The sequence below is a fragment of the Argiope bruennichi genome, chromosome X2 (genome assembly GCF_947563725.1).
Source record: "Argiope bruennichi chromosome X2, qqArgBrue1.1, whole genome shotgun sequence".
NCBI lineage: Eukaryota > Metazoa > Arthropoda > Arachnida > Araneae > Araneidae > Argiope > Argiope bruennichi.
This window is the reverse complement of record NC_079163.1, coordinates 27121471-27136272: the sequence shown is the minus strand read 5'-3', so window position 1 is coordinate 27136272 and position 14802 is coordinate 27121471. Positions and strand designations below refer to the sequence as shown.

The window sequence follows — 14802 nt, the reverse complement described above, 5'->3', positions numbered from 1 at the left end:
TAACCAAATTTCTGTCTAGATTTTTACGTTTTGTAATTGTGTTGCTGTACTTGGACAACCAGACATCCTATATATGGATTTCGTTTAAAATTTGATAGAAATGCACAGATTTTGTGTAAAATACCTCATACCAGATTTCATCCTTCTAATTCAAAACGTGTTTATATTAATGTGTCTAGAGACAGACACACATAATTCCAAAGATGTGTTTTTCAGACTCAGAAAGGACTGAAACTTGGAGATTCATCAAAGTCTCGAGCTCGAATTTTTTGACGATTACAATACTTTCTCTTTGTATAGAGACAAAGAGACTGAGATGGATTTTTATTTAATTGTCTGTTTATTATTGTGATTTGTATTTATCGTTTATCTGTTCTTTTTGACTCAAAGTATCCTGATGACAGGGCTTGTTTTGAATCATGATTCGATGACCAGGTACTTGGAATTCTACGAATTCCCCAGACTTTCGCACGAATCCACGTGTATGCAACTGCATACTGTATTTTAAAGACATGTAAGAGGTCTCGGAAAGTAATTTCAGTTTATTTGTCAGCGACAAATTTTGTGTGTATGAGTGATTTCTCCTGCTATGCCTAATATATTTACATTTTGTGTGCACATTCGATTTTGATATTAAAAAGTATTTCATTTATTTACATGTCGGCATTTTGCGAAAGAGCTTTATAATTATGTGACTCTTGCGAAAAAACACTGCTGCAGTCAAGAGCGTAGCTGAATTTTATTTGTGATTACACTCTTTTTTTTTTTTTTTTTTTTTTTTTGCAAAAGAGCTTCATATGTGGCTCTTGCGAAAAAACACTGCTGCAGTCAAGAGTGTAGCTGAATTTTACTTGTGATTACAATCTTTTTATTTTAATTCAAATTCATTTCCCATTTTTTACATGAACCTCTTCGCATACACTGATGTATTTGACAGGCTCATCGAATTACTTTATTTTGATTTTTAAATCTGCAATTAAGTCAAAGTATTAAATGATTTAACATTCAAAAATCACTTAGAAACGCTTCAGTGTCTCAAATGCCCTTATAATATGAAATAAAATAATAAATATCCCAAAAAGGATGTATGATCTAATTATGTGATATATCCTGTCCAAATTAGAAAGTTAAGAAAATTCATGGGTCAAACAATAAAAAAATCATTTTCTTTCTTTCTTGGACAGTTCTGTTTCTCAAAAATATGAAAAACAGTCACTTGAATAGCAACCACGGATTCCAAAGCCCTTTACGTCATTATTTTTCACTATTCTTTGCGCTGATTATTTTAACATTTTAACATCATTTCCATTTTAACATCATTTCCCTAGTTATTATGGTTAAAATTTCTCTATTTGATTAATATGGATCTTTGCATGGTATGTGTGAGGAAGGAAAAAAATACTACTTTTATTACTTTTATTTAAATATTGAGAGAAACTGAAAAAACATCTTAGCTTTTAAACGTCAGTAAAATAGTCATTTACTTAATAAATGCTTATAAACTAAGTAATTTCTCAATGTTTTATTGAAATCTATTATCACGGAAATAAAAAATAATAATAAAAAAAACCACGCGTCTTGGCTACTAATTTTCACTTTTGCTGCCTGAATTTGGCGACGTAGAGTGTTTTCATCAAAAATACAGCAACCCTGCAGTCAGGTGTCAAGCTGAAAGTAGAAAATTACGTATCCTTTGTCTATGCATTCAGTGCGAGTGGCGAGAGCTGGTGTGAGTGGTGCTGCTGGAAAGTTTGTGAGAGTGAGAGATTGTGTCATTAAAGATTGTTCATTTAATCTACAAATTCTTCAGTTTTGTTAAAATACTCAACTTTTCAAATGTAAGTACCGTCTAATTTGCATCATAGCTTTAATATTTAGATAGAGAATTCTCAATCGAGCTTCTGTGTTTTGATTTCAGTTCAGCGTAGTGTTCTTACTCCGGCACGCTTTTTTCTTTTCTAACTCGTTTGACAAATAATTCTTATCACGTACACTGTGTTTGTTTTTAAATTATTTTACAATTTTTTTTTAACATGTGGAAATACTTTTCTGTTGCTCCGATTCTTATATTGTTGAATATTTGCGTTATTTATTGATTGTTGGCTTCTCTTTAAATTCCGCACTAAAATTCGAGCAGTAAATATCATATTTAGTTCTTATGTTTATTAAAAAAAAAAAAAAAAAACTGAGTGTGATTGTATAAACTGTCAGTAAATATTATTAAGTACTGAAATTCAAAATATTTCAATTTTATTTTTAAGGAAAAAACTTCATAATTATAAAAGAATATTGTTTACATTTTGAATTTTCTAATTTCTTAATCTGTAGATTGGCGTCGTAACTTAAAAAATATTTTTATCATATAATTAGATTTTAAGCATTCTTGCTATAAAATTGTTATCTGTTTACTTTTAGTTTTAATCTATTAGTTAAATTTTGTTATGGTTAATTGAACGCTAAAGAATTACTCATCACCTTAAAAAGAGAAATATCTTAGTTTGCATTTATTAAATAAATAACACCCAGATATATTGATATATTATTAGAAATTGCTTTCATCTATATTCCATCTATAATATTTGTACTTGGTTGAAATAAATTATGATATTGGTATATTGGTAGAAATTGTTTTTATCAACATTTCATCTATAATATTTGCACTTAGTTAAAATAAATTATGTTATTGTGAATTTTAAAGTTTCTAGAGGTGCAGATTGAAATTACTGTTCACTGTGTGGATAAATATTATATATTTAATATCACTTAGTAGTGTGAAATGTATTTTAAGTTTATTAAATAACTGAACCATAAAGTTACTGCTTCTGATTATCTTTGCATCTATTGTCATAATCAGTAATCATAATGGCTAGTATTTTAAAGCTTCACTTTTTGCTAAATGTTTCTGGATTTCTTTTATGTTGTCTCTTATTCATAGTTTTTATGAAAAAAAACAAAAAATGCCCTTTAAAACAGTGCATTTGTTATTAGATTCTTTTTAAATATTGACATTAATGTATATATTCTAATAAGTAGGAAATGTCATTAAAAAAATAAAGAGTCTTCTGTTATTAAATGACATGCTTGATAAACCCATATCTATTAAGTGTCTTTGAAAATCCTTTGCATTTCTTATTATAGCTTGTTTGGCAACTTGAGAAAAAAAAAATATTTGTGATTAAATGTAGAAGTTCAATTTCAGTTTTTAAATTCTTTAACTTCTTAATTGGCAATTGTTTTTACAGTGCAACACCTCTTGTTGCACTTAAAATGACAAGCGGGCAAAAAATGGCATTAATTTTTTTTTTCATCCAAACCTTATTTATTGATCAAATATTTTTTCTTTAATTTTAAGAACATTTATTTAATTTAGTATTTCTAAAGTTTAAGCTGAAATTCTTAAGAAAAAATTTTGAAGTGTCAAAAAAAAAAAAAAAATTTATCTTTAGTATTTAATATATATATAATTTTTTTATATTCATCTTTCTTTGTCTTCTGACTCCTAAAAATTTTTTAAATGTTGAACATTTTATAATAAAAAATGTGATATTTTAAAGTTGTAAATAGAGTATATTGTTAATTTTTTCTTGTGCATGTTTTATGTCATTAATATAACCATTATCTTCATTATATAGTATTATTATAATGAGAAAATTTAATGAAGTTTGTTATTCCAAGACTGGTTTTCTTAACTCTTTCACTGTAAGATATTAGGGTCTGTAAAGCTCTTAGTTGGCATTCTTCTTTCATATTCTTTATTTGTATATAATAATAATTTTAATGTCTAGATTTAAAAAGTTTCATTAAATTTACTGAATAATTATTTTTAAATCAGTTTCTTTTAGTTATAATCATTTGAATGCAATCAAGTAATTAAGAAGAAACTCAGTTGTATATGTATTGTGATAACTATTTTTAGGTGGCATTACAAAATAATTTTATTGGTACATTTTTCTAAAATTATTACTGTTACATGGTTAGAGTTCAGCTTACATACTAAATTACTCATATTTAAATAAATACTATAGTGATATGCATATACAATCTATAGTGAACATGAAATCTTCATAAAGTGGTAATAGTTTTGCTATCAAGAAGCAGTGTCTTGTCAGTACATAATTTCCATTTCTTTAAAAAAAATTATAATGAAATTTTTAATAACAGTAGAGTGTAATATAAATTTATTTGTGTTCTTAAAATTGTTTTCTAATAGTTTGAATTCAAACTTCACATTAATCCTTAAATGATGAGTATTTCTTTTAAGCAGCATATCCAGTTTTGTCTTTTAAAATAGTATGAGAATAAATTTGAAGCTATGATTCCTGTTGTTGCTAATAGAATATTTGCTGAAATCAGTATTGGATCTTATAGCATGTTCATGGTAGTAATGATGGATAAATGGATGTCTTTTTTGTTTTGTTTGTATGATTAAGAATATCATATTTTATTCTGAAATATTGAATGAAAAGTTTCTATTTCAAAAAATAAGGTATTTAAGTTTATATTTATCATTGTTTCTAAATTTTTTCTCTGCACTGAAGCTCAAGTTGATTGGTAACATGCTGATTTTTAATCACTATTATACTTAAAAGAAATAATTTTTTAGGTATTTTTCTTTGATTTACTCAAAAAATTAAGATTGATTTTTTAAAAATCGGCCAGTTAAGGATTAACTATTCTTCTACGTTATGCAGGGTTCTGGCTTTCTCATTATTTAATTTCAGCAACTTTAACTGTCCAATGGGGAAACTAACTATACTGTTGCATGAAAATTGAACGACTAAAATAAATGCTGCTCGGTTAAATTTCAAAAAATTCTTTGTAAGGATATAAACTCTGAATACTTCCCTTTTCTACTTCATCTTTTACATTCCTATGGTGAGTACATCTGTCAAGTTCTTGAACATGGTTTAGACAAAACTCTTAAAAGTTGTTAAAAAAATTAATTATATTCTGTTTCATCTTGAATATAAGTGAAGCTGCAAGTGAAAGAGAATTCCTTTCTTATTCGTTTACCAGAAATTTTGTTAGATATTCAGCTAGTCATGGGTGAAAGAAGTCTGCAATATATAGGACTAAAATATTTCAACTTTTATCACTATTAACTTTTAAATTCTTACTAGTCTTTATAAACTTGGTTTCTTCGAAATGCAAGTTGGCAGGCTGTACAACAAATAATTTTTTCTTGTACTTCTTAGCATAAATTATTAGAATTTACATTCAGGATTACAGGACAAAAGTGGAATATTTGTAATAATTAAATATAGTAAATTTGTAAGGGCTACTAAGCTTATGATGCGAAGTATTAGTGCATGTCTCCTCTCCCTCACACAATCATATATATATATATATATATATATATATATATATATATATATATATATATATATATATATATATATATATATATTAATCTTATTTTCAGTCTTATGCCAGCAGGCTTCATCCCTAGACTCAATTCCAGACTTTTGGCTTGCATTTACCAAACCCCAGTTCATGGAATTCAAGTTCACTTTTGAAGATTGTCCTTAAATCTGTGTGGTTGTACAATATTTTTCAGTGCAATACAATACATCACTTATAATCAATTTTAAATAATATATCTGTAAAATTTTTGTTATATTTTTTTAATAATTATATTTCAAAATGTTTATTTTAAAGTTGGTTCATTTTTGCATGCATGTGTCTAGTAGTTTGTTTTATTATATTTGATACTCTTGGTGAAAGGAGGGGGCCGCGGTGGCCTGGTGGTAAGGTCTCGGCCTGTGAGCCGTTGGGTTTCAGGTTCGAGACCCGATTCCACCGAAGAACCGTCGTGAAAGGGGGTCTGTTGCACGTTAAATCCGTAACGCCAAATGTCCTCCCGCTGGTGTGGTGTGGCGTGGAGAGGGGTGCCAGCTCAGGTGTCGTCCTCGTCATCTGACAGCGGTTCAAAATTACGAGGTCAGTCCCAAAATAGCCCTAGTGTTGCTTTACAACGGGACGTTAATATAACTAAACTTGGTGAAAGGAGAGAAAAATGAAAGATAAATGATTCTTTATTTGTCTCTATTAAATTATCAGTGTTAAGCTGTATAATTAGTCTAACAAGGGGAGGACACGGGTTAGAAAATTAAGGTTCAGTATAATGGTGGTATGCCTTTAGAATGTTAATTTATTTAAGTTTTAAAACGCAATAGCCAGCCAATTAAAAAAAAAATGGTTGTGGAACTTTCAGCATCATTTATTCAATGTAGAAAGATGAATATTTGTTTGTTCGTATTTCATGCGCTGCCGTACCTGTCATCCAATTGCGATAAAACTTTGCCAATTTATTGCTTACACTTGCGCGAAGGTTATAGACATAGTACAATTATTAGCATTTATTTTGAACACAATAAAATTTTCTAACAAATTTTTTGATACGTTTCAATTATTCAACATCACTTTAAAATTGACAATCGATAAAAGACAAGCAGTTTACGGTACATGTCATTCGGAGTTATTTGCACATATATGAAACTAAATAAAATTATTATCATCGGTGCCAATCAATGTCAGTGAACCGAAATCGAAAATATTTAGTGCAAGCGCTTTTTTTTTTTTTTTTCGTTTATAAGTAGTCATCTACACAAGATATTGTCTTTCAACGTGCACAATATTTTGACGGCGTCGAACCTAACGTATTATTCAGAGTTTATCTTCATATACATTTATTATTATCGATGCAGATCAAAATAAGTTATATAAAACGAAAAATTTCCAGTACAAGCAGCAATTTTTCAATTTATGAGTCAGACAGCCAAAAAATTTATTTTTTGTTGCTGAAGATGGAAAAACAAAAAATACTGTCTACCTTAAAGCAAAGCACTTGAATCATATATTTTTTAAAAAGAATAAATATTATTTATACTTCTCCTTTATATATCATTCAATTTTAATGAATGTATTCATTGTCGACAAAAAAAGTAAATATCATTCTTTCTATCATTCCTAATTATACAAGATAGCTAATTCAAATTTGAAACGATATTTTCAAAGTTATGTCTTCTACGGTACAACGCGTCGGGTACCAGATAGTATACTAATAATATGTTGCCGTTGCTGAAGTATTCTAATAATATGTTGCCGTTGCTGAGTTCGTACAGCATAAACGAGAAGGCGTTGGATCAGCATTCACGAGACGTAGGTTCGGTCCTGGACCAGTGTTTTCTTCAAAATTACGTTAACTGACAATTTAAGGATGGTTGCAGCCCTTTGCTCGAGGCACCATTCGAGACGGTGCATCATTTTGACGCTTTATTTATTTATTTTTCAATTTTTATTGTTAAAATACCTACAAAAATGGTAAAAAGACGTAGATTAATTTTTCAAGAAAAGTCAACTTAAAACAATTTATATATATATATATATATATATATATATATATATATATATATATATATATATATATATATATATATATATATATATATATATATATTGGAGAAATAACCAAGCCCTTATATTAAGTGAATAATTAAGAATCGGATTGCATAGAGTGAATTATGTTGCTCATTTTTGTATGCAAAAATAAATATTTTGTCTCTTAATACTTTAATTTTTTTTTCTAAAAATTATAATTCACATTATGGATTTGTTTTTCTTTAAAAAAATGATAAAATTTAAATAAAATTCGCACTTCGCATACAGTTTTAGTTAATATATAACTCCTGTATAACGCAAAAATAAATGTCCTTTCACCTAATACTTGAATTATAATTTTATTTTTAAGCAGGAAAAAATATTACAAATATAACTCAAATGAGATAGATATGATAGATATTAATTATAATTAATGTCATCATAAAAATATATCGGTAACTTTATATTACGTACAAGAACCAGAATGATAAATATCATAAAAACAATGGAAACATTTTGATGCCTTTCGCAGATGATAAATAATGATTATCCATAATGGAAGCTTTAAAGGGATCGATTATAAAGGCGGGATCGACAGTATATAAACTAGACTGAAAGTGTGAGGGTCATTTTCCCGAAATTGGCTGGCTATTGCGTTTTAAAATTTTAATGATTCAGTAACTTAAATGTATACTACCAACAAACAAAATCCCATGCCCTCGGCTTGTAAAACTTTTTAATTGTGAATTATTTGCATTTTGAATTATTGTGGTGGCTATAGTGGACACTGACATAAATGGCAGGTTAAATGTTCAGTGCTTATGGTTTTGTCGAAGGGCAGAATTAATAGCTGCCTCTAATAAATATTTGTACCACTGAATAAAAGGCTTGCTGTAATAGGGTTCATTTTGCAGGGAATACTAGACGGATCTTTTGGTGCTTAGTTACATGTATTCATATTTATCCACTTGTAATTTGAAGCTTTGTGTGACTGTACTGCTCATAGCAGAAGTCATTGCAGGAATCGCATTTTGCAGATACTTATTATGGCTATTAATATTTCTCTTTCATTTAAATGCAGTATTACTCCTATTTTACTTTTTTAATAGGAAGGTATAAATTATGAGCAATCACATCTTATAACTTTAAACGAGCAATTCTTTTATGTATAAAAATGTATTTTTTATTTCGTGTAACTCGGAAATGCTCTAAAAATTTGGATCAAATTTTTTTATTTAGATAAGGGTTTGCTTTTTAAGTTTATCTGTATAGATATCTATAGGTGTCTTTAAGTTTATCTGTATAGTGTGACATACACACAATATAATTTGTGACTATTAGAGCCTTTTTCTATCTGCTCTCATGCTGACAATGCCATGTAGCGCCATCTCGTAAATTTTTGTGGTACTTGCATTGTTGCCATAGGATAACCTACTGGTACTTCAAAATTTTATGTGATGGATGAGGGAAGATAGAAGAATATTCATATGTAATCAGTATGTCATTCATATCTAAATATTTTCTCCGAAAAAAACCCTACGATTTAAAAAAATAAATAAAATAAAAACTGCCGAGTGAAACTTAGTTACTCAGATATTAGGTAAAAATGTATTAAAAAGTCTATGGGAGACGAAGAAGTAAGCATTTAAATGGCAGGAACATAAAAACCAAATTTTTAAATGTGGCTTATAAATACATTTTTAACATTTTAATTCAGCAAACATCTGAAATTTTTTCTGTAAATTAAGTTAAAAAATTTTTTAGTAAGTAATCAAATTGAATTACTTTGCTTGATACCAATTATCAAATTTTATACCATTACCTGAAAAAGCAAGGTTTTTCTAGTTATTTAAAAAGAGCATGCTATTGGTTGGATGTTTTATTCTTTTAAAATTGTGTATAGTTTTAGAAATATGTAATATTCTATCATTTGATGATACTTCCTGTTATAAAAACTTTATTGCACAAAAGATCTAATTTCACCCCCATTTGATGTTTTAACCTTTTCTTTTCTTTCTGTAAAATGGATAAAAATTTTGAAGAAAGATCTAAACTGCCTGATAAAATATGACTTTTAAGCAGGCACGTATTAATGACAACGAATGAAGAGTTCGGGAAAAATTAGTATCTTTCCTCTCCTTCGAATTTTGAATTCTACTTAAAATTTTTCGGACTGGTTAAAAATTCTGAAAGCATATGTAATTAAAACATGTTAAAATTCAAAACATTTATAATCTTTCTTTTTTTTTTTTCTTCCTTTAAATACATTTTATCACTTCATCGAAATATCTTATAATAGTTTTAAACTATTGTACTTTAGTGGGGATTAAAATTACTGTGGTCTGGTGGTGGAGTTTTGGTTTTTTGGATTAGAGAATTCAATGTTATTAAGAACGTATTCAACCGAAGATCCATCATGTATGTAGGCGTAATGCTTCTTAAAATTGCCACCATTTTATATTGGTGTGATGTATCAGTTTGGCGAGTAGGGTGTTGACATTTGTCTTACTTGTTATCTGACCACTATTCATTATATGATGGACCCATAACTATCATGCAGCTTCCAATATTTTTTTACTGAAATGTCAGAAGAAAAGCTAAATTTGTTTTTATAAAAAAAGGCTTTCAGTCTTAAATTGTAACTTTGATAGCATTTCTATATATAATATTAAAGTGTACTAAATCTGATATTGTTACAAACGAGCTTTCTTCAGATCATTTTTCTCATTTTCCTGTCATTGGTCTCATTAGTTAATTCTGATGTGATATTACGAGTTCAACAGCAGGCTGTGAAGTGTCAGATTTGGTTATTAGTGCATTGGCAAGTGCATAATATGTAATAATTTTATATATTTGAACTACAGGAAGAAAAACTGTTAAAATAGTCGACATTTGATTTGAAATAGTTTCATTCCTGCTATGTTTTTTCCGGCTTCTCCATTAAGCAGAATTAATGTTACAAATATCTGTTTTGTCACTTTTTTTATGTAAAGCAACTTTAAATGCAAGCAAGATATTAGAAAATTTATGTACATAATATTACTGTAAAAAATGCTTTTAAAAAAGCAACTCAACTGAAAAATAATGTTTTTGAATTAGTTGAAACTAAAATTAATTTCGTCTGATACATATTATGCTTTTATTTCAGAATTTGTCATCATGATCCTTTTAGTATGCCCCTGTTTGAACATCCGAGTCCATGGTCGTGGTAGTACTTTCAATTTAGAAGACGCTAGCAAGCTGAATCTTCCTGAAAGTATTATGAACGACTCCTTCTTTGAATCCCAAGTTTATCCAGTTACTTTAGATTTAGCTGGAGTTACTATGGTTAGTGTGATTATTCATATATAAAAACAGTGAATGTTCAAAAATTAATTTATTTAATCCAGTTTTACAAAGAAATAAAATGAAATTATATTAAATTTTAAAAATAAACTGTTAATTGCATTTGATGATTGCTTGTTTATAAGCTTTCATCTTGGTCCAGTTGCTAATTTCTAACCTATTAGACATGTGTGTATATTTCCAGTTTAAGAAATACTCTAAATGATGTAAAAAATGTATATTTGTTTAAATCATTAAATGTACTTCTGAAAAGATTATGAAACCTTAATTTTTCTACAGCCCCTTGGCTTTATTAGTCTTATTTAGTAAAATATCCTTGATACTAACATTTTAAACAACAATGACAAAAAAAAAAGTTTAATGCATTGAATGCATTCTGTGACTAAAATTGAACTATGCGATGTTGAATTTCATAATTTAAAATAATGAAACAGCAGTCTCTCCTACAGTAGCTGCTTTTCAATTTGATTTCTTTCAATGCATTGATATTGTCTAGAATAAGACGATTCAAAATTGCATAATTTCATCAGTTTTTTTTTAAATGTTTATGTACTAAAAATATTTTATGGATATGACTAATATCCATAAAATCCATGACTAATATTCATAAAACAAATAGGGCCAAGGTGTTTATAAAAGATATTTTTTCGATAGTACTTCTATTTACTTGAAAAAACTTTCCTTTGAATTGTAATAATAATAAAAAGAAATCTTAGTATTTAAATTAAATTAAATCAAATCAAATACTATAATTTTTAATATTTTGTTTCAGTTTATTTTGATGAGTGGTGTTTGAATATTATTTGGCATATTTAAAAATTTAAGAAAGTTTTTATTTATTTATTTTAGTCTCAAAAAGTACTCTGCAAAGTCCGTTGTGTAGAAAATTGGACTGTTACTACATGTGCTTGCTGCACAATGGATGTATTTGCCAAACGTATTGATGACAATGATACAGTCCTTGTGAGCTCTAGAGTTGAGGTATTTTAAATATTTTTTCAAATGTTTGTTGTTAAAATTTTCTGATTTGTCTATTGGAAAATGCAAGTGTATGCATCGTTTTTTTTTTTTTTTTTTTTTGTCCTAAGAGAAATTTTAAACATTAAATTTAACTTTTTGATATAGTAATTGGTATGCTTTTGTGTGATATGACATGTCTGACATACTAGATGAAATTAATTCATAATGGTATATTCTGTTAAATGAGAACAAGACCAAAAGATCATTCATTTTTTTTCTCCTTATTATATAGACAATATATGTAATTTAAATACCTTTTTCTTTCTTATGAGTTTATTTAAATATTTAAAATTCTTTGCAAATCTTTTAAGAGCTTCAGTTAAAGTATTAATTTGTATACCATTCCTTTTATTAAAATTTAAAAGGTTAATCTTTTTTCCCTCCTTTCTAGACAAATGCCAACTACATATCATCTTTAATGGATTCTGATAGATACTCTTCTTTATTTAAACTGATTTTGCCTGACATAAATGATAACTTTATTCAAAACAACATTGGTAAGTTTGGAATTTTTTTATCAATAATATAGTTATGTTTTAAACAAATTATATCATTGATTTTTAGTATATGTCATTTCTATAGACTGGGTTTTTCTCTTTCATGACTTCCTGAAATGTTTTGCATGTCGATTATTTTTAGTGCCTATCTTGCCTCCTTGGAAAAGTCATTACAATTTCATTTGATTGAAAGTTTCTGTAATGTCAAAACGATAACCTAATAATGTTTTGGAAATGACTATCCTAAAGAGAAGTTATCAATGTTGGAAATTGAAACTTCCATATTTTCCAGGGAAGTGGGTAACAGATAGAGAAAAATAGTAATAAAATGGCCAAGCATTTAAGCTGCTATTTATTATAATTGATTCTTTTGAAAACATGAAAAAGCCTTTAAAAAGCAAAAATAGAAAAATGCATATATGCGATTCAATTTTGAGAAAATAAATTGTTTAAATAAATATTGTGTAACAAAAAGTAATGCACTTTAGGCAAATTATTCAATTATTTATGTTATTTTTTGTTGATTAAAATCATTTTATTATATGCTGGCTTAATTTAGTATAAAACAGAATTAAAGGCAAATATTACTTTTCCATTTTTGTAGTTATTAAAATAAAATTGCAAAAAAAACAAACTTAGAATAAAATATAAGCAGTAATAATTCCACTCCCCAATCCAAAAAAAGAATTATAGGATTTTTCTTTAAATTAGAAGTATTATTAAAAGGACAATATCCTGGTTGCGTGTTTTGAGAAAGTAGGGAAATATGAAGAGAAAGCAAAATTTACTTTTTGAACATAATTAAGAATGGAGTTTTTTTTTTTATTTAAAAAAAAGCATTAGCTTCTGTACATGCATATTAGAAAGAATAAATGAAAGTGGCTTTCATTTATTCTTGGATAAAATTTGGCTTTCAGCTTTTAATATCTTTAGGATAAATTTAGGTTTAATTTTTTTTATTCATTGCCTGTAAAATGGTTAAGAGTAATAATTTAAAATTTATGGAACAGAAAATAGTTTTTGATTTCATAATAACCTAATAGCTTTTTTTTTTTTTTTTTTTTTTTAAACAGATGCATTTAAAATTTTGCTGAAGTGGGATTTTAAAAAATGTTGCCATTATGATTGTCAATAAAAGAATTTTTGAATTATAAGATATATATAAAAATGGATGCTGAAGATTTCTTCTTCAAAAGTAATTGTTGTAAAGCCTTGGAAGTCATTGAAATTATGCATGAATTAACTATAAAACACAATTTGAAATTTTTAGAAAAATTAGAGGTGTTCTGCTATTACTGAAAGAATTTTTGTGTTAATTTTGGTAATTATTGGTCTGTCATTTTATAAAAGATGCATTGTTAATGAATTTCTGTGTTTGATATATCTGATTTCTTTTATATTTACTTGTGTGCCTTTAATGAATTTGCATTTCTAATTCATCTGTTAAACCTTCTCATTAACCCTTCATTAGGTGTGACAATTAAGTGCCCTACATATTAAACAGTTATTTTTCAGCTCACTTGCTATTTTATATGTGTTTCAATCTTAAACAGTTTTATGTATTTAATAATAATAGTTACTTTTTCTATTAATTATTTAATTTCCGCTGTGTTGAAAAATAACCCCTTAGATTCATTGTAAAATTTTCACATCATGAATTTAGTATAATTTAGAGCCATCAGGACACAAGAGAGATAAGTGCTTGTATTAGCCATGCGGATTTTAGACACTCACTGATATTTCTATAGGAAGCTCCCTTGCTTATAAAGTCCATTTGTTATCAAACAATTAAAATATGTAAATAAAAGTAATAAAGTTAAAAAGACCTAATAAAAGTGATCATACTTATGATTTCTGTCTCTAGTGATTGGTGATTGAAGCTAAAATTTTGTTAATCCCTCCTCCTCAAAGCCAACTAATTTCAAGGAGGGACGTATAAAACATGCCCAAACTGCCTGAGGAATTGCAATTTTTTGAATGAGGATTGAAGAAATTTCTTGTATTCCTCATGTGTAATTTTGTTCAGAAAAGTTACTTTTTATTTAAGAAGGTTTTTGTGCTTTTTCATAACATTCCCTTTTGTCAGTTTTCCTTTCCTATAGCGATCCCTATAAAACTAAAATAAGCAATTATTCTAGCATTTTGCCTGGGAAATGGCTGTGCCTTGCTGTACTTTTTTTAATGATTCATTGGATGCTTTTTTCATAGCAGTTTAATTTTTTTTCTGTAGCAGTTAATTATAACTGATATTATTATTATTTATTTTAGGTATTAGTATTAATAAAAATATCTATAGGTATCTTCTGAAATGACCTAGTAGTAAGTTCTACTCAAAACCTGATGCTACCGAAAAGTTGTTGTGTGAAGAAGTTTCGTGCATATTAAAACCATCAGAATACTCTTTTGGTATTGTGTGGAAGTTTGAAGAGAGAATAGTAGCTCAAATATGTTTCTCTGCCTTTTTCTCTGATTGTGATTCAAAATTATGATATTGATCCCAAAATAACCATCACGTTTCTTCAAAGTGAACCATAAATGTAATAATTATTGATATTTAATT

General features: G+C 27.6%; 1 protein-coding gene across 2 annotated transcripts in view; it reads left to right on the top strand.

Annotated features, from left to right (window-relative positions):
• Positions 1-14802, top strand: part of LOC129961096 (uncharacterized) — a 191047-nt gene that overhangs the window by 152560 nt on the left and 23685 nt on the right. Inside the window, exons 1-4 of one of the 2 annotated variants that reach the window (XM_056074917.1) lie at positions 1684-1838; positions 10529-10707; positions 11575-11706; positions 12137-12242. In XM_056074917.1, the coding sequence (XP_055930892.1) occupies positions 10540-10707; positions 11575-11706; positions 12137-12242 (406 nt within the window). In that variant the 5' untranslated portion in view covers positions 1684-1838; positions 10529-10539. Of the gene's footprint in view, positions 1-1683; positions 1839-10528; positions 10708-11574; positions 11707-12136; positions 12243-14802 lie in introns of those variants that run through there. The other variant, XM_056074918.1, reaches the window with a different exon arrangement.